Consider the following 21,084-nt stretch of genomic DNA (forward strand, 5'->3'; position numbering starts at 1 on the left):
CCCCCAAGCCCCGCGTTGTGCTCCCAATGGGGCTCCCCCCACAACCTGCCCATTGCCCATCCCCAGCCTCGGCCCCTCCCAGTCCCATACTGGTGCGTACTGGGAGCAGCTCCTGCCCCTTTCAGAGCGGGCGTGTCCGGGTGACATCACTCGGGGCATGAATGAACAGGAGCAGGGTGCTCAGCCCCATAGCGCTGGTGCCGCCGGTTGTGGGGCGCACCCCAAAACACCCCCCCACACACCATGGCGGGCACCCCACCGGCCTTCACCCTCCTCTTCCTCACCGCGCTCACCCCCCTGGCAGCAGAGGAAGGTGAGTTCCCCCTTTTCGGAGGGGGAGCACCCCCAAACCCACTTTGGTGGGGGCACCCAAAGGGGCGGGGGGGTGTTAGAGGTTTGGGGGAGCCCCTAAAGTCAAGGATGATGGGGAGGGGGGTCCTCTGTGAACGGGGCACCCATGGGTGCGGTGGGGAATCGCTGTTGGGGGGGTGTTGAAGTGGGCGGGGGAGTTTAAAATGGGGAGAAAAAGAATGTTTAGAAGAGGGGGGGAAATGGTTAAAAGAGGGAAAAAAGGTTTAAAAGGTGGAGAAAACGGTTTAAAAGGGAGGAAAAAGTTGAAAAGGGAGGAAGAAGGTTTGAAAAGGGAGAAAAAGTTTGAAAAGGGGGTGGGAAAAGCTCAAATGGGGGGGGAAAAGCTGGAAGGGGATGGGGGGGAGGTAAAAGAGGAGGGGGAAAGGTAAAATGCGGGGAAAAAGCTAAAATGGGGGAAAAAACAGGAGTTTTGGGCAACTTTTCCCATACGGAGCGGCCGCGCGCTGGGGCCCGATCCCGCCGCCTGCGCCTCACAAATAGTCCCTATGGAGGGGTGGGGGTTCGGGGGGGTATGAAATAAACCAGCCCAAAAAGGGGGGAATCTGCCCCCGAAATGGAGCGCGGGGCCTGCCCGGCGCGGGGCTGGGCTGGATCCGGCCGGAGAGCCGGGAACAATGTCAGGAAAACCCCAAAATCGCTGGGAAAACCAAGCGACATTCCAGCCTCCTCCTGGTAACCCCCGCCCCGGCCCGGGTTTGGGCTCAGTTTGGGGGGTTTTGGGTTCAAAAAGTGGGAAAAGTCACTTTGAAAAACATCGACTGAAGTTTTTCCACGTTGAAGTTCCCAAAAGCTCTGTCCGAGGGGTTGGATCCGTGTTTTTTTGAGGGAAAGATGGAAGGATCCGGTGCAAATGGGAGGCCGGGGGGTGGTTTGGGATGGAAAATCCCCCCCCCTCCCGGGAACTAAAAATTGGCTAAAAAACCCCAAAATGAGGGGTTTGAGGTGCAGGAGGAAAGGAGAGACTCCCACCGCAGCACTGCGATCTGGGTGCGTTCCCAAAGTGCCAATTCCTGTGAAGGAACTTTGGGGATATTGGGATTTTTGGGGTGCAAAAAGTGCAAATAAGGGGGAAGCATTGGGAGAGTAGCGGGATTGGGGGGGGGGTGTGATTCCCATCACTTGGAAAGGGTGAGATCCAGTGGGATGGGGAGGTTAGGGGTGCCCTGGCTGGATCCTGCCCACCTCAGGCTGAGGTTTGGGGGGTGGGAATGGGATTGGGATTCAGGTTAAGATTGGGATGGGGACTGGTATGAGGATGGGGATTGGGATTCAGATTAAGATGGGGATTGGGATGGGGATGGGGACAGGAGAGGGATGGGGTTGAAAATGCGGTTGGGGACAGGGAGAAGGATGCAGCGGGGGCTGGACCGGGGATGCAGACGTGGGGTGAAGGTGATGATGATGATGGTGATGGCAGCAGCAGATGGGGACAGGGACAGCACCAGCGCAGGGGGTCGGGGGGTCGGTGGCGCTGATGCAAAGGGGCTGCAGATGCAGCTGCAGAGGAGGAAGATGAGGGTGGACGAGGAAGACGAGAGCATTGCAGGGGCTGCACATGGGGGTTGATGCTGGTGACGATGATGATGGTGGCAGAGGGGGTGCGGATGCTGATGGAGGTGGCACCGGTGGGTGCTGCACCCGGGGCGGGGGGGACACACGGGGACACCCCGCAGGAACCCACCGGCCCGGCTCCCGCTCCAGCCTCCCTTTCCGCTCTCCGGAGGCGCGGGGGGGAATTCCAGCCACAGGAAAGCCGGGATATCCGCTCCGGCATCCTTCCTGACCCCGGGCACGGGGCGACGCGGGGGGGGGGGGGGGGGGGGGGGGGGGGGCACAAACAGAACCACTCGTGTCCCCCCCAAACCAGGTTCTTGGGGTTCCCCCCCCCCCCCAAAAGACTTTACCCTGTTGGGGCATATCACGAGCTCGCCCGTTCTCAGCAGAGGAGGTCGAGGGGGGGGAACATCCTTTCCCAGCGCTCCCCCCATCCCGCCGGGATGTGAACCCGGCGTCCGGGCACATTCCTGGGGGGTGATTCACCGGGGGGGGGGCCCCGCCAGCGCTTCCCTCCCTGCGCCGCCTCCTCCTCCTCTTCCTCCCGGCGCCACCGCCCTGGACGTGCCGCAGCAGGTCCCGCACCGAGCCCTCGGGGGGTCCTGCCCCTCTTCTGGGGGTCCCTGTGTGGGGATCCAAAGGAAAACTGTTGGAATGGGGACACCGGTGGGTTCCTTGGGGGTCCCGGGAGGGTTTGCAGGTTTTGGGGGCATATGTTGGGTCTTGGGGACATCCGTGGGTTCCAGGGGTGTACATGTGGGTCCTGGGGGATGCTCATGGGTCCTGGGGGATATCTGTGGGTCCCAGTAGCATCTGTGGGCCCCAGGGTTATACATATGAGTCCTGAGGATATCCACAGGTCCTGGGGGCATCCGTGGGTCCCAGAGGCATCCATGGGACCCAGGGATATACAGACAGGTCCTGGAATGGCATGCGTGGCTCCTGGGGGCATGTTGTGGACCCCAGGGATATACATATGGATTCCAAGGACATCCATAGGTCCCAAGGACATCCATAGGTCCTGGGGGCATCCATGTGTCCCAGAGGCAGCTGTGGCTCCCAGGGATATACACATGGATCCCGAGGACATCCATGGCTCCTGGGACATCTGTGGGTCCCAGCAGAGTCTGTGTTCCCCAAGGATATACACATAGGTCCTGGGGGACGTCCGTGGGTCCAAGGGGTGTATTGGTGGCATTTGCAGGGCCTGGGGCCACCCGTGGGTGCTCACTGGGGGCCTCATCCTCTCCTTCTCCCTTTCCTTTCCTTCATCCCATTCCTCTCTCCGCAGTGGTCCTGCTGGACTTCGCGAAGGCGCACGGGGAGCTGGGCTGGCTCACCCAGCCCTACGGCAAAGGGGTGAGCACTGGGGACAGGGATGGGGACCTCCATGGGGACAGGGGCACCTATGGGCATGGTGATGTCCATGGGGACAGGGACCTCCAAGGGGATGGGGACCTCCAAGGGGATGGGGACCTCCATGGGGGAGCATTCATGGGGATGAGGACACCTATAGGGATGGGGGATGGTGAGCTCATATGGATGGGAACATCCCTAGGGATTGGGTTGGGGATATCCATGGGGATGGGGACAGGGACATCTATGGGGAAATCCATGAGATTCATGGGGACCTCCTTGAGGATGGGGGCATCCCTGGGACTTGGGGATATGCGTGGGGATGAGGACCTCCATGGGGATGAGGACACCCATGGGGCTGGGGACGTTCATTGGGATGGGGACCTCCATGGGGACAGAAATAGGGACATCCATGGTGATGAGGACAAGCGCATCCATAGGGAGCGAGGCCACCACCCCCCGTGCCTCAGTTTCCCCCCTGTAGCCACGGTTTCTCTCTCTCAGTGGGACCTGCTGCAGAACGTGCTGAACGACTCCTTGATCTACATCTACCTGGTGTGCAACGTGCTGGAGGGCGAGCAGGACAACTGGCTGCGCACCAACTGGATCTACCGCGGGGTGGCCCAGCGCATCTTCATCGAGCTCCAGTTCACCGTGCGCGACTGCAACAGCTTCCCCAGCGGCGGCGGCGGCACCTGCAAAGAGACCTTCAACCTCTACTACGCCGAATCCGACGTGGATTACGGCACCAACTTCCAGAAGAGACAGTTCAAGAAGATCGACACCATCGCTCCGGATGAAATCACCGTCCAGGAGGACTTTGTTGCCCGGAATGTTAAGCTCAACGTGGAGGTGCGGTCGGTGGGACCCCTCACTCGCAAAGGGTTCTATCTGGCGTTCCAGGACCTGGGAGCATGCGTGGCGCTGCTCTCGGTCCGCATCTACTACAAGCGGTGCCCAGCGGTGCTGCGGGGCATGGCGCGCTTCCCGCAGACCGTGGCCGGGGCGGACTCGCAGACCCTGGCCGAGGTGCGGGGGACGTGCGTGGAGGAGGCGGTGGCGGAGCAGGCGCCCGCCCTGCACTGCAACGCTGATGGAGAGTGGCTGGTGCCCATCGGGGAGTGCCTGTGCCGGGCCGGGCACGAGAGAGTGGGGGACACCTGCCAAGGTAGGACATGGGGTTGGTTGGGGTGGGGAGCAGGGGATAGATGGGATGGGATACAGATGGGACAGGATACAGGCGGGACAAGATGGGGTGAAATGAGATGAGATACAGATAGGATGGGATGAGATAGAGATGGGATGGGACAGACTATGGATGGGATGGGATACAGGCAGGACAAGATGGGGTGAAATGAAATGAGATACAGATGGGACAGGATGAGATACAGATGGGATGGGATGAGATACAGATGGGATGGGACAGAATATGGATGGGATGGGATACAGGTGGGACATGATGGGGTGGGATGACACGGGATGAGATACAGATGGGACGGGATACAGGCAGGACAAGATGGGGTGAAATGGGATGAGATACAGATGGAATGGGATGAGACAGAGATGGATGGGATGGAATATGGATGGGACGGGATACAAGTGGGACATGATGGGGTGCGATGACATGGGATGAGATACAGATGGGATGAGATACAGATGGGACAGGATACAGGTGGGACAGGATACAGGTGGGACAAGATGGGGTGAAATGGGATGAGATACGGATGGGATGAGATAGAGATGGATGGGATGGAATATGGATGGGACGGGATACAGGTGGGACATGATGGGGTGTGATGACATGGGATGAGATACAGATGGGATGGGATGAGATACAGATGGGATGGGACAGAATATGGATGGGACGGGATACAGGTGGGACATGGTGGGGTGGGACGACATGGGATGAGATACAGATGGGACGGGATACAGGCAGGACAAGATGGGGTGAAATGGGATGAGATACAGATGGAATGGGATGAGACAGAGATGGATGGGATGGAATATGGATGGGACGGGATACAAGTGGGACATGGTGGGGTGCGATGACATGGGATGAGATACAGATGGGATGAGATACAGATGGGACAGGATACAGGTGGGACAAGATGGGGTGAAATGGGATGAGATACAGATGGGATGGGATGAGATAGAGATGGATGGGATGGAATATGAATGGGACAGGATACAGGTGGGACATGATGTGGTGCGATGACATGGGATGAGATACAGATTGAATGGGATACAGATGGGATGGGATACAGGTGGGACGAGATGGAACGAGATACAGATGGAATGGGATGGGATACAGATGGGACAGGATACAGGTGGGACAAGATGGGATGAAATGGGATGAGATACAGGTGGGATGCGATGAGATACAGATGGGATGGGATACAGGTTGAACATGATGGGGTGGGATGAGATGGGGTGAGATACAGGTGGGATGAGATGAGATGGGGTGGGATGGGAGGAGTTGGAGGCTGAGGAGGTAGTTAGGGGGTGAGGACCCATCAGCTCAGTGCATGCCAAGGGGTGAGTGGAGAAATTGGGTGTTGCCCCCCCCAAATTCCCCCCCATCCTGGATCCTCAGTTCTGAGCATCACAAGTGCAGTGAGTGCGGGAGGGCTCAGCCAGGAGGGGGTGGCCTGAGAGGGGTCCCCACAGATGAAGAAGGTCCAAAAATCACAGAACCCAGCCTGGTTTGGGTTGAAGGGACCTTAAAGCTCCTCCAGTCCCAACCCCTGCCACGGGCAGGGACACCTTCCACTAGAGCAGGTTGCTCCAAGCAACCTGCTGCACCCCAGAGCCCGCCCGGCTGAGGATGGAGGGGGCGCGCTGGGGTCTCACTGGTGTCCCTCTCTCTGTGCCCCCCCAGCCTGTCCCCCCGGCTCCTTCAAGGCCACCGTGTCCGCGGGGGGCTGCCAGCCCTGCCCGCCCCACACGCTGCCGTCCCCTGCGGCCGCCGCAGCCTGCCCCTGCCAGGACGGCTTCTTCCGCACCCCCAGCGACCCCCCCGAGGACCCCTGCACCCGTAAGTGACCTCTGGGGCAGGGAAGCTGAGCCCCGGCGCCACCATCCCTCTCCTGACCCCCTTCTCTGTGTGTCCCCCCCTTATTCCAGGTCCCCCCTCGCCACCCCAAGGCGTCACAGCCATCGGGCTGGGGGCTTCGGTGCAGCTACGCTGGTCCCCCCCTGCCGACCCCGGTGGCCGTGAGGATGTCACCTACAGCGTCACCTGCGAGCAGTGCTGGCCGGAGAGCGGCGAGTGCCGGCCCTGCGACGGGGGGCTCCGGTATTCGCAGCCCCCCCGGGGGCTGACGGGGACGGGGGTCACTGTCACCGACCTGGAGCCGTACGTCAACTACACCTTCACAGTGGAAGCCCGGAATGGGGTGTCGTCATACAGCCACCACCGCAGCGTGGCCACTGCCACCATCAGCGTCAACCAGACGGGTAAGGGGCCACCAGCATCTCCCACAGCTTCCTTCATCACCTCCGTGATGTCCTTGTGCCCCCCCAGGCAACTCTGTTATATCCTTGTTACCCACGGGGCACCTTCATGATGTCTTTACCCCTGATGGTGACACCACCATGTCCCCCTGGCAGAGCCACCCCGGGTGACATCAGTGAGCCTGGATGGACGGACATCCACCAGCTTGGTCCTCTCCTGGACGGTGCCACCGCGGCAGCAGAGTCGGGTCTGGAAGTATGAGGTTACCTACAGCAAGAAGGTCCGTCCCATGGCACAGCTGCAGCCCATCACCCCAGATCTGTGCCAGCCCCCTCCAATCCACATCCCCTCCAATCCACATCCCCTCCAATCCACATCTCCTCCAATCTACGTCACCTCCATCCACATTACCCTCTCATCCAACCCTGTCGCCTCACCCATGTCACCTCCATCCTTGACCCTATCCACATCACTCTCTCATCCATCCATGTCATCTCCATCCGTCATCTCCATCCATCATCTCCATCCATGTCGTTATCCACATCACCCTCTCATCCATCCATGTCATCTCCCTCCATGTCATCTCCATCCATCATCTCCATCCATGTCACCTCCATATGTCATTATCCACATCACCCTCTCATCCATCCATGTCATCTCCATCCATGTCACCTCCATCCATGACCCTATCCACACCCTCCCATCCATCCATGTCATCTCCATCTATGTCATCTCCATCCGTCATTTCCATCCATGTCACCTCCATCCTTGACCCTATCCACATCACCCTCCCAGCCATCCGTGTCACCTCCATCCATGTCACCTCCACCCTTGCCCCTCTCCACATCCCCTCCCTGTCACCTCCATCCCTGTCTCACCCCGCCGTGTCCCCAGGTGGACGAGAACAGCTACTCGGTGCTGCGCTGCGAGGGCACCTCCGTCACCCTCCCCAAGCTGTCCCCTGCCACCACCTACGTGGTGCGGGTCCAGGCGCTCACCTCGGACGGCCATGGGGCCTACAGCCCCCAGCACGAGTTCGAGACCCTGCCCGAGGGTGAGGACCTTGGGGGCAGGATTTTGGGGTGGGGGGTGCAGGGGGTGCTTGGTTCACCCCAAATCTCCCCCTCGAATCATACCAACAGGCGCCGAGGCCATGGCATCCGCCACTGTAATCAGCGGCTCCATCGCTGGTGTCTTCTTTGTCCTCCTGCTCTTGGCTGCTCTCCTCTATGTCCTCCGGCGGTAAGAAGATAAAAAAACCCCAAAACCTCCTCAAAATCCCCCAAAATACCATTTTCCACCACCAAAAATGGCGTTTAAATGGCAAAAATACCACTTTTCCATAGGAGGAGGAGGTCACGGCCACGCCAGTCTGCTGAGGACGTCTACTTCTCCAAGTCAGGTGAGCAATGGGACGGTGGGTTCAATGCGGATGGGTGGGGGACGACATGGGTGCTGACACCCCCCTATGGCACCCCACAGACCAGCTGAAGCCCCTCAAGACCTATGTTGACCCGCACACCTATGAGGACCCCAACCAAGCCATGCTCAAGTTCACCACCGAGATCCCTCCATCCTTCATCACCCGCCAGAAGGTCATCGGTGCCGGTAGGTGCTCAGGTGGCTTTGTCACCCCAAAGACACCCCAAAGTTGGACAATGGTGAAGGGATAAACATCCCCCCATCCTCCGAGCAGGTGAATTTGGGGAGGTCTACAAGGGGACCCTGAAGCGTGGCAAGAAGGAGGTGCCGGTGGCCATCAAGACCTTGAAGGTGGGCTACACGGAGAAGCAACGGGTGGACTTCTTGAGCGAAGCCACCATCATGGGCCAGTTCTGCCACCACAACATCATCCGCCTGGAAGGGGTCGTCTCCAAGTGTGAGTGTCGTGTGTGTGTGTCCCAAAACCCCTCAATTTCCCTGCAAAACACCCCAAAAATGGCTCTATGAGAATGGGGTGTTTTGAGCAACGATATATGGGAGGGTCGGGAGTTTGGGGAGTTTATTTGGGTGGTTTTGGGGTGGTTTTGGGTGTTGTTGAGGGGATTAGGAGGTTTCGGGGGGTTTGGTGATGTTTATTTGGTGGGAATTGGGTTTTTTGGGGGGTTGTTGTTTTGGGGTTGGTTTTGGGAGGGGTTGGTGGGATTTTTGGAGTCCATTTTTACCCATTTTGGGTCTTCCTACAGACAAACCCTTCATGATCATCACAGAGTACATGGAGAACGGCGCGCTGGATAAGTTCCTGCGGGTAGGTGAGGTGTGGTGGCAACGTGTGTCCCACCACCCCAGGCAAGGATAGAACCCTCAAACTTCCCCCATGGCAGATGGGCTGAGAGATGGATTTAAGGCTGGATTCTCCCCCTTTTCCCAGGAAAAAGAAGGGGAATTTGGTGTCATCCAGCTGGTGGGGATGCTGAGGGGCATCGCCGCCGGCATGAAGTACTTGGCCAACATGAATTACGTCCACCGGGATCTGGCCGCCCGGAATATCTTGGTGAACAGCAACCTGGTGTGCAAGGTGTCGGATTTTGGCCTTTCCAGAGTGTTGGAAGATGACCCTGAAGCCACCTACACCACCAGCGTAAGTGCCACCACGGGGCTTGGCCACAGTGAGGGTGGGTTTTGGGGGAGGAAGATGAAGGGTTGACCCCAAGCTTGCTACTACAGGGTGGGAAGATCCCCATCCGTTGGACAGCACCTGAAGCCATCTCCTACCGCAAGTTCACCTCCGCCAGCGACGTCTGGAGCTACGGCATCGTCATGTGGGAGGTGATGTCCTATGGAGAGAGACCCTACTGGGAGCTCTCAAACCATGAGGTGAGCACCTCCAGCCCCGATTTTTGGGGGGCATTCTGGCAAATGGACAACTTTTGGAGGGGGGGTAGCACCTCTCAACCTCCTCCTTTTGAGAGTGGTGAGGTGCTGGTTGCCCAAAGAAGTGGTGAATGCCCCATCCCTGGCAGTGTTCAAGGCCAGGTTGGACACAGGGGCTTGGAGCAACCGGCTCTAGTGGAAGGTGTCCCTGCCCTGGAACCGGATGAGTTTTGAGGTCCCTTCCAACACAAACTACTCTGGGATTCAATGGTTCCTCCTCCTCGTAGGTGATGAAGGCCATCAACGAGGGCTTCCGCCTGCCCGCGCCGCTGGACTGCCCCTCGGCCATCTACCAGCTGATGATGCAGTGCTGGCAGCAGGAGCGCTCCCGGCGCCCCAAGTTCGCCGACGTCGTCAGCATCTTGGACAAGCTCATCCGCGCCCCCGAGTCCCTCAAGGCGCTGGCGGACTTCGACCCCCGGTGAGTGACGGGCAGGTTGTGCCCCTGCACGTGCTGCTGCACCTCCTGCATCTTTCTGGCAGTGGGTTTTGGGGGGTTGTGGTTTTGGGGGGCTGCAGCCTGGCATTGAGCACCTCTGCAGCCTTGGGTTGGGTTCTGCATCTCTGCACGCTTCCACCTCTGCAGTCTTGCGTTGCTTCTTGCATCTCTGTGTTCTCACAGCTCTGTATTCTTGGCTTGCAGATGCATTCAAGGGTGTATCCTTGAATCCCTAACCCTAGGGATGCAGGATATATGCTTGAATCCTTGCATCCCTGCATCCTTGCATCTCTGTATTCTTGCATTGCTTCTTGTACCTCTATATTCTGGCACCCCTGCATCACTTTGTGGAGTTTTGCATTGGTTTTTGCATCTGCATCCCGGCATCTCTGCGTTCTTGGGTTGGGTTTTTGGCATCTCTGCATTCTTGGGTTGCAGATGCATTCAAGAATGCATCCTTGTATCCTTGCATCTCTGTATTCTTGCACCTTTGAATTCCTGCATGTCTACTTTCTTGCCTTGATTTTTGCCTCCCTGCACCCTTGCATTGCTTCTTGCACCCCTGCACTCTTGCATTGATTCGTGCATCTCTGCAGTTTCACGTTGGGTTTTGCACCTGCATTTTTGCATTGCTGCTTGTATCTCTCCAGTCTTGCATTGCTTCTTCCATCCCTCCATCCCTGCATCCCTCCATCCCTGCCTCCTGCACTCTTGCACTGCTTTTTGCACCATTGCAACCTCACACTTTACTGCAGCTCTCCCTTTCCTCATTGCTTTTTGCCCCATTGCATTCCCGTGCTGCTCTTCCACACCCTGGCATTCCCATGCTCCTTTTTGCATCGTTGCATTCCTGCCCTGGCTCTGCAGTTCCACATTCCCGCTTGGATCCTCACATCCCTGCATTCTCGCGCTCCTTTGTGCACCTCTGCATTCTCCCCTTGGCTTCCTTGTGCTCTTCTTTGCATCTGTGCTCTTGTAAACTGATTTTGCCATTTTATCCTCTCATTCTCCACTTCCCCTTTGCATTTGTAACTGGTTTCACATTTTGCCCGATTTCCTTCTTTGCGCTTGTGCATTTTAGTGCTTTTTGTTGTTTCCCTTTGCCATTTTCACACGGTTTCCTGCATTTGTGCCTCACTTCTTGCATTTCCCCTTTGCATCTTCACATCTCTCCCTTCCTTTCCACATCTGGGCACTTCCCCATCACCTCTTGTGTGTTCCACTTCTGCTTTTCCACTTTGCACTGGGGCTTTTGCCTTCGCTTTTTGCATCTCTGCCCTGGGACGTTGCTTTGCACATCCACACATCTGGACATTCAGGTGTTGCTTTTGTGCACTGCTGCTTTTGGTTTGCTTGGGTTCCTCTCTAGTTCTGCATTTTGCATCCTTCCAATTTTGCCTTTTCATCTTCCACTTCTGCATCACTTTTTGCATCCTTCCATTTCCACATCATTTTCCTGCATCTTTCCACTTCCACATTATATTTTGCATCTTTGCTTTCCTGCATCATTTTTGGCGCATGGTTTCATTTCCGTGTTATTTTTGCATCCTCTTTTTTTATCCTTCCATTTGTCCCTCCTCCCATTCCCACATCATTTGGGCACCCCCTGTCCCATCCCCGTGCCCCGCAGGGTCTCCATCCGCCTGCCCAGCACCAGTGGCTCTGAGGGCATTCCCTTCCGCACCGTCCCGGAGTGGCTGGAATCCATCCGGATGCCCCAGTACACGGAGCACTTCATGGCCTCGGGCTACAGCACCATTGAGAAGGTCCTGCAGATGACCAGCGAGTGAGTCCACAGCCCCATGTTGTCCCCACACTATCCCCATACTGCATCCATGGTCTCCCCTTGATATTCCCATTCTGTCCCAATACCATCACTGTGTCGTCCCCATGCTGTCCCCTTGATATTCCCATGCCATCCCCATGCTGTCCCTGTACTGTCCTCATCTTGTCCCCTTGTTATTCCCACACCGCCCCTTGATATCCTCATAGTGTCCCCATACTGTCCCTACACTGTCCTCTTGATATTCCCATATTGTCCCCATGGTGCCTTATGGTGTGTCCCTGTACTATCCCCACTCTGTCCCTATGGTGTCCCTTTACTATCCCCACATTCACATTCCCACATATCCCCATATCCCCACATATTCACATTCTGTCCCCACACTGTCCTTGTACTGTCCCCATGCCATCCCCTCAACATTCCCATGATGTCCCTATGGTGTATCCCCACACTGCCCTCATGCCATCCCTATGGCGTCCCATCTTCTCCCCTCTATATTCCCACATTGTCCCCACGCTGCCTCTTGATATCCCCATGGAATCTCCATACTGTCCCTACACTGTCCCATGGGAAATGAAACCACTTCCGTGGCACTGGCCTTGTTGGGTCGGGATCAATCAAGCCCTTCCCTTACCATGGACCACCCCAAAGACCTTAGGATGAGCTGCATCCATCCCTTGGGAATGCTGTGGCCGGGGTGGGGGGGGTCTGCACTACCATTTTCCACCCCAAATCCCTGATTTTTGTGCATTTCCTCCCTGTTCCCCTCCAGTGACATCAAGAAGGTCGGTGTGCGGCTGCCGGGGCACCAGAAGCGCATCGCCTACAGCCTGCTGGGGCTGCAGGAGCAGGCCAGCGCCGGGGGGGGCCCCCTCTGACCCCCCAACCTACTTGAAAGCAACCAAATGAAGACCCCCCCCTCCTCCCCGAGGGGCTTATTTATTATTTCTATTATTATTAAGGTGATTTTTATATTATTATTATTACGAGCAATCCCCAGGGTTGGGGATGAAACGGGTGCACCCCCCCCCCCCAAAATCAAGATCAAATGATGAACATGATGATTTCACGCTCATTTGGGGCTGGGGGAGGCAGTTTTGGGGGGGTTCCTCTTTAGTTTTCCACATTTCAAGAAAGAAACCAAGGCCTCAGCCCCCAAACTGGCTCATTTGGGCTTTTTGCTCCCTATTTATTCCTCTCCCCCCCAGTTTTGGGGTGGGTTTTAGCCCCCAGTCAGGCTGATCTGCCCCTCCTGCCTTTTCCTTTCCTTTTTAATCCTAATTTATTCTATTTTTGTATATTTATTGCGAGGAAGCAAAGGTCGGGGCAGAGCCGGGAGAGGGAAAAGGGAAAGAAAATCTGGATCCCTTTATTTTTTGGGGGGTTTCCCCCCTTTTTTTTTATGGATTTTGGGGGGTTTTGAGGTATTTTCACGGGGTTTTGATTTAAATAAAAATGTGATTTTTTTTGTTTTCTAGCATCTTTGGCTTGGGGAGATCACTGCAGTTTGGGGGGGCTAAAGGGGGGGCTGGATTTAAGGGCTTTTAGGGGGTTTAAAAGGGTTTAAAAGCGATTTTTAAGAGGGTTTGGGGGGGTTTAAGGATTTCTTAAAGGGGTGTTTAAAAGGGGAGTTTTAAGGAGGTTTAAGGGTTTAAAAGGGGGTTTAAGAGGGGGGTTATGGGGTTTTTAAGGGGGTTATCAGTGTTTTTTAAGGGGTTATGAGGGGTTTTAAGAGGTTATTGGGTTTTTAAGGGGTGATCAGCATTTTTAAGAGGGTTTTCAGGGGTTATTGGGGGGTTTAAGGGGTTTTTAAAGGGGTGGATGGGGATTTTAAGGGGTATGGGGTTATTTGGGTTTTTAAGGGAGTTTTAAGGGGATATTGGGGGTTTTAAGGGGGGTTTAAGGGGTTATTGGGTTCTTCAGGGGGTTTTAAGGGGTCCTGCACAGCTCGAGGAGCGTTTCTCATCCAAAAGCTCTTTCCATCAGCAAAATCCACAAGGAATTTGGCCAAAGCCAAGCCAAAGCCGCGGGGCCAGGGCCGGCTGCCCGGTGCCTGCAAATAACGGGGTGGGAAAAAGCTGGAAAAGGGGGTTTTTGTTTGCCCAAAACCATAAAGAACAGGGGAGGTGGGGGGTGCTTGGGGGGGGAACCAGCATCTGGCTGCACAAGCTGCTGTTTGGGTGGTTTTCACCCTATTTCGGGGTGTTCGGGCCTGTGGATGCCTCATGTGTGACACGAGTTTGCCGGTCTCAGCCCTGCCACCACCCTCAGTCCTGGCTCAGCGTCCAGCAGCACCCGGGAAGGGGGGAGACACCGGATTTGGGTGCATGGCAGCACCTAATCTCTGTTTGCACATGGTGGGGCCGGGTAAGGGCAATGGGGAAACTGAGGCACAGGGCAAGCGGCACCCTTGGGTGCCCCTTCCCCGGTGCCTGGCACGGTTTCAATGCAGCTCCCATCCTAATCCCCACGGCAGCAGGCGTGGGGCGATGGGGGCATCACCCATGGGTGCTGCGGTCCCCATGTCCCACTGAGCATCCTCCCCATGGGCTGTGGGTTTTGTGGACCCCCTTTGCTGTGGCCCTATTGCCTCACTGAGCACCTTCCATACGTGCTGGGGTCCCTCTCCCCATGTCACCTCACCCCGTTGAGCCCCTTCCATGGGTGCTGCAGTCCCCTCACCCCACCAAACACCCTCCATGAGTGCCGGGGTGCCCTCATCACCCCATCAACCATCCTCCATGGGTGCTGAGGTCTCCATCACCATGTCCCCTCACCCCATTTACCCTCTCCATGGCTGCTGGGGTCCCCTCACCCCATTGAGCACCCTCCATGAGTGCCGGGGTCCTCTCACCCCATTGAGCACCCGCCTTGGGTGCTGGGGTCCTCTCACCTCACTGAGCACCCTCCATGGGTGCTGCAGTCTCCTCACCCCACCAAACACCCTCCATGAGTGCTGGGATCCCCTCACCTCACTGAGCACCCCCCATGGGTGCTGGGGTCCTCTCACCCCATTGAGCATCCTCCATGGGTGCTGGGGTCCCCTCACCCCACCAAACATCCTCCATGGGTGCTGGGATCCCCTCACCTCACTGAGCACCCTCCATGGGTGCTGGGGTCCCCTCACCTCACTGAGCACCCCCCATGGGTGCTGGGGTCTCCATCACCATGTCTCCTCACCCCATCAAGCACCCGCCACGGGGCACACGGGTGCTGCAGCCCATCCCTGCTGGCTGCACCCACCCCTCCCCGCTCCCGCACCCATCCCAGCGCCTCTCCCAGCCCCTGCCCTGTTTTTGGGGTGTCTCCCTGGCGCTGACCCCGCGTCACCCGCCGCGGGCCGGGCCCGGGCTCGCCCAACCTGCCCGACCGTGCTCCTCACCCAGCGCCCGCCCCACCCGCTGCCCCCCCAAACCGCTGCTCCCCTGCTGGGGGGGCACCAGAGAGCTGGGATGGGGGAGCTGAGCACCCCCACCCCCCCTTTATTAATTGCAGTAATTAAGACTAATTATGTGCTGATAATTATAAGGGGGGGGCAATAGGGGGACACTTTGGTACATGGCCTGGGGCTGGGCACAGATTTGGGGGGGTTTAAGCGCTGTGTGAGGGATGGGGAGGAGATGGCCCCCCCCCCAAATGAACCCCATAGGGATGGAGGAGGAAGAGGAGGAAGCCTCGATGGATGATGTATTTAATGCAAAAGCACCCCCCCCACCCCCAGCCCAGACACCTGGGGGCTGGGACACCCCGAATCACCTGGAGGGGTGGGGAAGGACACCCCCTCTTTGCACGGGTGACATCCTTTGGGGTCCCACATTCATCACTTGGGGTTGGCGAGCTCCTCGATCGCTCTCCGCAGCTGTAGGGGGGCAGAGGAGGTGGGATGGGGCTTGTCCACGTTGTTCCCCCTCCCTTGTCCCCCCCCCGTGCCCCCCGCTTGTCCCCCCCCGTCCCCCCTCACCTCGGCCCTGCTGACGGCTCCCACCAGCTCCCCAAAACGGGTGACAAAGATGCGCTGCAGCCTCAGCAGCTCGAAGAGGTGATGGGCCTTGGGGAGGTGACAACGGGGACATGTGGGGACAGAGCCACCCCTGCCACGTCCCCTCAACGTGACACAGAACTGGGGGGGGCACACTGGTGGCTCCCAGCCCCACCAGGACATGCCCCCCCCTTCCCAAACCTGGTGCAGGGAGGTCCATGGGGAGAGCTGGAGCATGATGGGCTCGATGGCACAGTTGTCACCAAGCGTCCCCGCTGCTGGCAGCTTGGGGAAGGTGACGTGTTAATTTTGGGTGGAAAACCAGCTTTTTTGGGTGCAGTAAGGTGCTCCTCCCCCCATTTACCTTCTCCTCTTTGGGTGCCTGAGGGTGCTTGTGGCTCTGGAGGAAGGTGACGAGCTGGGCTCTGCTGACGGTGCCCACCAGCGTGGGTGACCCTGGAGGATGGGGACAAGCCCAGTGATGTCCCCCCCGGTCCCAGTGACCCCCCCTGTACCCCACATCCCACCTGCACTCTCCAGCACGGGGTACTCAGCATCAGCAGAGGTGTCCAAGGCTGCCAGCACCTCCTCGAAGCCACTACCCTTGGCCAAGGCCACCACCCGGCGCTCCATGAACTCCTCCACCACCACTTGGTAGGAGCTGATGAGCCAGAAACCCCCCAAATTTCCATCATGTCACAGCAAATCACCCCAAAATATAGAGGTTTATAAAGGGGGGGGGGCTTACGCCATGTGCCGGCTGCGGATGCGGGGCAGGTAGGGCAGCTTCTTGACGATGATGGTGCCGTCGTAGAAGGATGGTTGATGCTTCTGGGTGATGGCGTTGGCCACCAGCACGGCCAGGATGACCGGGAGGACGTGGCTGAGGTGCCCGGTGGCCTCACACACCAGGAGAGCCGTGGAGATGGAGTGGGTCACCGAGCCCGAGAAGGCGGCTGCGCCTGTGGTGGAGAGCCAAGGCATAGGGGGAGCTCAGTGTATGGTTTGTGGGTGCCCCCCCACCCATGGGTGTCCCCACCACCACCCCATCCCAACCGACTCACCAGCCAAGGCGTATCCGCCGGGAACGACGGGGTGCAGGGCCCCCTCCGAACGGATGCCCTCAGGGAAGAGCAGAGCCACCGTCTCCCCAAGCAGGCGCCCGATGGCAGCTCCTGAAATGGGGAGGGGGAAGGTGGGAACCCCCCCCAGACACCCCCCAAAACGGTGCAGCTGGAGGTGACCCCCTGGGGCTGGACATCACCCCTGTACCCCCCAAGGGCTGGATGTAACCCCCCCAGGGACGGACACAACCCCCTGTACCCCCTCCTCAGGGCTGGATGTACCCCCCCAGGGACGGACACAACCCCCTGTACCCCCTCCTCAGGGCTGGATGTACCCCCCCAGGGACGGACACAACCCCCTGTACCCCCTCCTCAGGGCTGGATGTACCCCCCCAGGGACGGACACAACCCCCTGTACCCCCTCCTCAGGGCTGGATGTACCCCCCCAGGGACGGACACAACCCCCTGTACCCCCTCCCCAGGGCTGGATGTACCCCCCCAGGGATGGACACAACCCCCTGTACCCCCTCCCCAGGGCTGGATGTACCCCCTGTGCCTCCCAAAGGGGGCTGCCCCCCCTGTACCCCCTTGATCTAAGCCAGTGGACCCCCAGCCTCACCATAGACGAAGATGGGCATGAAGTAGCCAGCAGGCAAGGGCAGGGTGGTGGCCAGGATGAGCATCCAGAACTGGGGAAAGGGGGGAACAGAGCCCATTGAGAGGTGTGGGGGGTCATCCCCATGGAGGGGACACATGCAGGGCCTGGGGGGGGTGGGTCATGGCTACCTTCATCATCAGGAAGAAGGCCAACGTGCCGAAGATGGTGGCGGAGGGGTGGCACCACTCCTGCCACAGCCCCCAGGGGTCCTTGCTGGGGGGGTCAGCCAGCGAGGAGGCGTTGGGGACCAGCAAGCCCCAAGTGCGGTTGTCGAACAGGGTGATGAGATACTCCTTCATGGTGAGCTGGAAGGACAGATAGACACCCTGAGAACCTGCTGGGACGTGTCGGGGTGCCCTGGGGAGCCCCGTGTCCCCCCCAACCCACTCACCCTGGAAGCCATCAGCTGCCCCAGCCCCGGTGGGAAGGTGATGGAGGCGAGGAGCAGCACCACCAGCGCCGTGTAGACGGGCTTGCTGGAGGGGGGAGAGGCAGGGCTGGGGGTGTGGGAACAGATGGACACATGGGATGCATGGGGTGGAGCCAGGGGTGCCCGGGGTTGGGAGGAACAGGGATATAGGGACGCCCAGGATGTATGGGGTGCATGGGCAGGGTGTATGGGGGGGACACAGGGGTGCCCAGGGTGGTTGTGGAAGGGGCATGGAGTGGACATAGGGAAATACAGGGTGCGCTGGGTTGGATGCACAGGGTGCATGGGGTGGGCACATGGGCAACCAAGGTGCATGGGGTGGGCTTACAGGGTGCATGGGGTGGGCATAGGGACACACAGGGTGCATGGGGTGGGCACTCAGGGTGTGTGGGGTGGGCACATGGACAACCAAGGTGCACGGGGTGGGCTTACAGGGTGCATGAGGTGGACACAGGGACACGCAGGGAGTATTGGGTGGCCATAGGGACACACAGGGTACATGGGGTGGGCACTCAGGGTGTGTGGGGTGGCCATAGGGACATGCAGGGTGCATGGGGTGGGCACTCAGGGTGCCTGGGGTGGCCATAGGGACAGCCAAGGTGCACGGGGTGGGCACATGGACGAGCAGGGTGCAGGGCGCAGGGTGCAGGGCGCAGGGCGCAGGGCGCAGGGTGCAGGGTGCAGACACACGGACGCCCGGTACGGACTCGGTCGCCAGCAGCTTGGCCGTGAGCCGGTTCTCCCTGACGGCCGCCAGCAGCCAGCGCTGACAGAAGAGGTAGGCACAGGCCAGGAGCCCGCAGACAGCCCTGGGGAGGAGAGGGCAGGCAGGGTACAGGCAGGGCACAGGGGTACAGGCAGGTTACAGGAGTACAGGCAGGGTACAGGCAGGGGCACAGGGGTACAGGGGCACAGGTAGGTTACAGGGGTACAGGGGTACAGGCAGGGCACAGGCAGGGACACAAGGGTACAGGCAGGGTACAGGCAGGGGTACAGGCAGGGCACAGGGGTACAGGGGTACAGGGGCACAGGCAGCTTACAGGGGTACAGGCAGGGCACAGGCAAGGACACAAGGGTACAGGCAGGGTACAGGCAGGGGTACAGGCAGGGCATAGGGGTACAGGGGTACAGGGGTACAGGCAGGCCATGGGCAGGGACACAAGCGCACAGGCAGGGTACAGGCAGGGCACAGGGGTACAGGGGTACAGGCAGGCCATGGGCAGGGACACAAGCGCACAGGCAGGGCACAGGCAGGACCCTTCTTACCCCAATATTGCAAAGAAGAAGGTCTCCAGGAGGTCGAAGGGGAAATCAATCTTGAGGTCACTCTTAAAAATAGCAGCAATGGTTTCTGGGAGGGGTGTAGAACAATGAGTGTGTGGTTTTCGGGGTGGGCACCCCAAAAATGCTGCAGAACCCCAAAAGGGTTGTTGAGGGGATGGGGGGGGGGACGTGCTGCCTGCTCCCCTTGCCTTGCTCGCTGTTGAAGACGGCGAGGAGCCGGAACATGAAGGCACCACAGGTTGCAGCGAAGAAGCCCCTCCAGTAATCCCGCACAGCGAAGTGGGAGGACATCACCTCGATGCTGAAAAGCACCCCTGGAAAACACAGGGGAATGAGGTGGAGCGTCTTTAGGAGGGGGATTTGGGGGTCCCCAGGGTGGGGTGGGGTGGGATGGGGTGAGGGGGTTCTCACCGCTAATGGGTGCTCCAAAAACCGAGGCCACCCCGACGGCTTGTGCTGCCACCAGCATCTCGTTCTGCTTGAACTTGTTCTGCAGGGCAGGAGGTTGCTCGTAACTCCAGGTTTTAGGGGGTAAGATAAAATCCCCCTTATTTTAGGAGGGGAATACCCTCCCCCTTTAATTTTTTGGGGGTGTCACCCCTACCTCATACTCCTTCATGACCGAGGTCCTCATCTTCCCCAGGTACACTGCAACCATGGTGGAGAGGTGCACAAAGGACCCCTGGGTGCCGAGAAGGAGAAAGGAGAGGGGGGACATGGCACTGAAGGACCTTCCACCACCATCCCAGCACCAGGTGATGCTGCGAACCATTTAGGAGGGATCACTTACCACTTTGCCAAGGAAAACAGTGCTGCCAGCAGCCAGGGTGCAGGTCAACCCCACCACCTTGGCTCCGAAGTTCTTGATGGCCAAGTAGTCCTCCAGCACCACCCCCGTCAGGATGGTCTTCAGCTCCGGGATGCCAGAGCCTGAAAGGGAGGTGTCCATGGTTTTGGGGTTCTCCCTGCTATCAGAGGGGAGTTTTGGGGAGTGGGGAAGGTTGGGGTGCAGCCAACTCACCTACAGAGTGAGGGGTGATGCTCTGGGAGAAGCCAGTGGAGAAGGTTGCCATCACTATTGGGTACATGGTCCACGAGAGGTACTTCAGCACCAAAACATCGCCAACCTCTTGGTAAAGCCACCGGTGGGCTGGAGAAGAAGCATCAGGAGGGCAGATGCCCTCCTCAATAAAAAGACCCCCTCTCATCCTTGGTGTACCCCCAAATTGGCAGGTGAAGCCCCTCGTTTACCCTCGTAGAGCCTGAAGATGAGAAGGTCCATCATGAAGCTGATGATGGCCATGAGGACCCCCAGGATGAAGAGGAAATACCAATCCTCCCCGACACGGAATAGCTGCTGCTTCACCCACTCCAGGCACCCTGTGGAGTGTGAAAACAGGGTGCTGACCCCCCAAAACACCCCAACACCCCCAAGGTCCCCTCGCTTTGGGTTGGGATCTCACCTCGGAGCCTCCTCCGGGCTTTGGGGCAGGGTCTCCAGCTCTGCTCCGACACCAACACTCTCTCCTCTTCCTCCTCCCGCAGCCCCCCAGGGACGGGGTGCTTCATCCTGGGGACTTTTTGGGGGGACAGAACAAACACCCCCCCCCGCTTTTTGCCAGCACCCCCTCACCGTTCCTCCCTCCTCGGCCTCTGCTGCAGCACTGAGTTTGCAAACAAGCTCATTAAAAACGACCTTGAGGAACGCACCGGACCCGCTCGGGCTGGAGTGAGCCGGGTTCCTCTCCCCCCCCCGCCGCCCCATCACCTCCAATCCATCCCGGGGAGTCTTTAATGAGTAATTCAATTAATTCTCATGATTATTCCTTAACAGCAG

General features: G+C 58.5%; 2 protein-coding genes across 3 annotated transcripts; one reads left to right on the plus strand and one right to left on the minus strand.

The window, feature by feature from the left end:
* The first annotated feature begins 166 nt into the window (after nucleotides 1–166).
* EPHA2 (EPH receptor A2) lies at nucleotides 167–13,299 on the plus strand. The gene is made up of 17 exons (XM_030507884.1): nucleotides 167–313; nucleotides 3,218–3,285; nucleotides 3,787–4,450; nucleotides 6,161–6,316; nucleotides 6,406–6,738; nucleotides 6,892–7,016; nucleotides 7,631–7,790; nucleotides 7,879–7,978; nucleotides 8,083–8,138; nucleotides 8,219–8,344; nucleotides 8,433–8,615; nucleotides 8,923–8,984; nucleotides 9,108–9,317; nucleotides 9,404–9,553; nucleotides 9,838–10,031; nucleotides 11,680–11,835; nucleotides 12,605–13,299. Exons 1-17 carry the CDS (start codon nucleotides 244–246, stop codon nucleotides 12,708–12,710), a joined length of 2,919 nt encoding a protein of 972 aa, XP_030363744.1. The 5' UTR covers nucleotides 167–243; the 3' UTR covers nucleotides 12,711–13,299.
* A 2,207-nt stretch (nucleotides 13,300–15,506) lies between these two features.
* LOC115617429 (chloride channel protein ClC-Kb-like) lies at nucleotides 15,507–20,912 on the minus strand. 2 transcript variants are annotated; one of them, XM_030507887.1, is made up of 19 exons: nucleotides 20,711–20,912; nucleotides 20,499–20,627; nucleotides 20,269–20,397; nucleotides 20,038–20,177; nucleotides 19,852–19,929; nucleotides 19,659–19,737; nucleotides 19,436–19,561; nucleotides 19,230–19,314; nucleotides 18,671–18,772; nucleotides 17,925–18,009; nucleotides 17,662–17,838; nucleotides 17,495–17,564; nucleotides 16,876–16,986; nucleotides 16,560–16,773; nucleotides 16,339–16,472; nucleotides 16,176–16,267; nucleotides 16,013–16,096; nucleotides 15,794–15,880; nucleotides 15,507–15,691 (listed from the first exon to the last, which is right to left on the minus strand). In XM_030507887.1, the coding sequence occupies exons 1-19, from the start codon at nucleotides 20,814–20,816 to the stop codon at nucleotides 15,653–15,655; spliced, it is 2,067 nt and encodes a 688-aa protein (XP_030363747.1). In that variant the 5' UTR covers nucleotides 20,817–20,912; the 3' UTR covers nucleotides 15,507–15,652. The 2 variants fall into 2 exon arrangements, with proteins under 2 accessions (XP_030363747.1, XP_030363748.1); XM_030507888.1 differs by lacking the exon at nucleotides 18,671–18,772.
* Between the last annotated feature and the right edge of the window lie 172 nt (nucleotides 20,913–21,084).

This window comes from Strigops habroptila, chromosome 16 (genome assembly GCF_004027225.2).
Source record: "Strigops habroptila isolate Jane chromosome 16, bStrHab1.2.pri, whole genome shotgun sequence".
NCBI classification, from domain to species: domain Eukaryota; kingdom Metazoa; phylum Chordata; class Aves; order Psittaciformes; family Psittacidae; genus Strigops; species Strigops habroptila.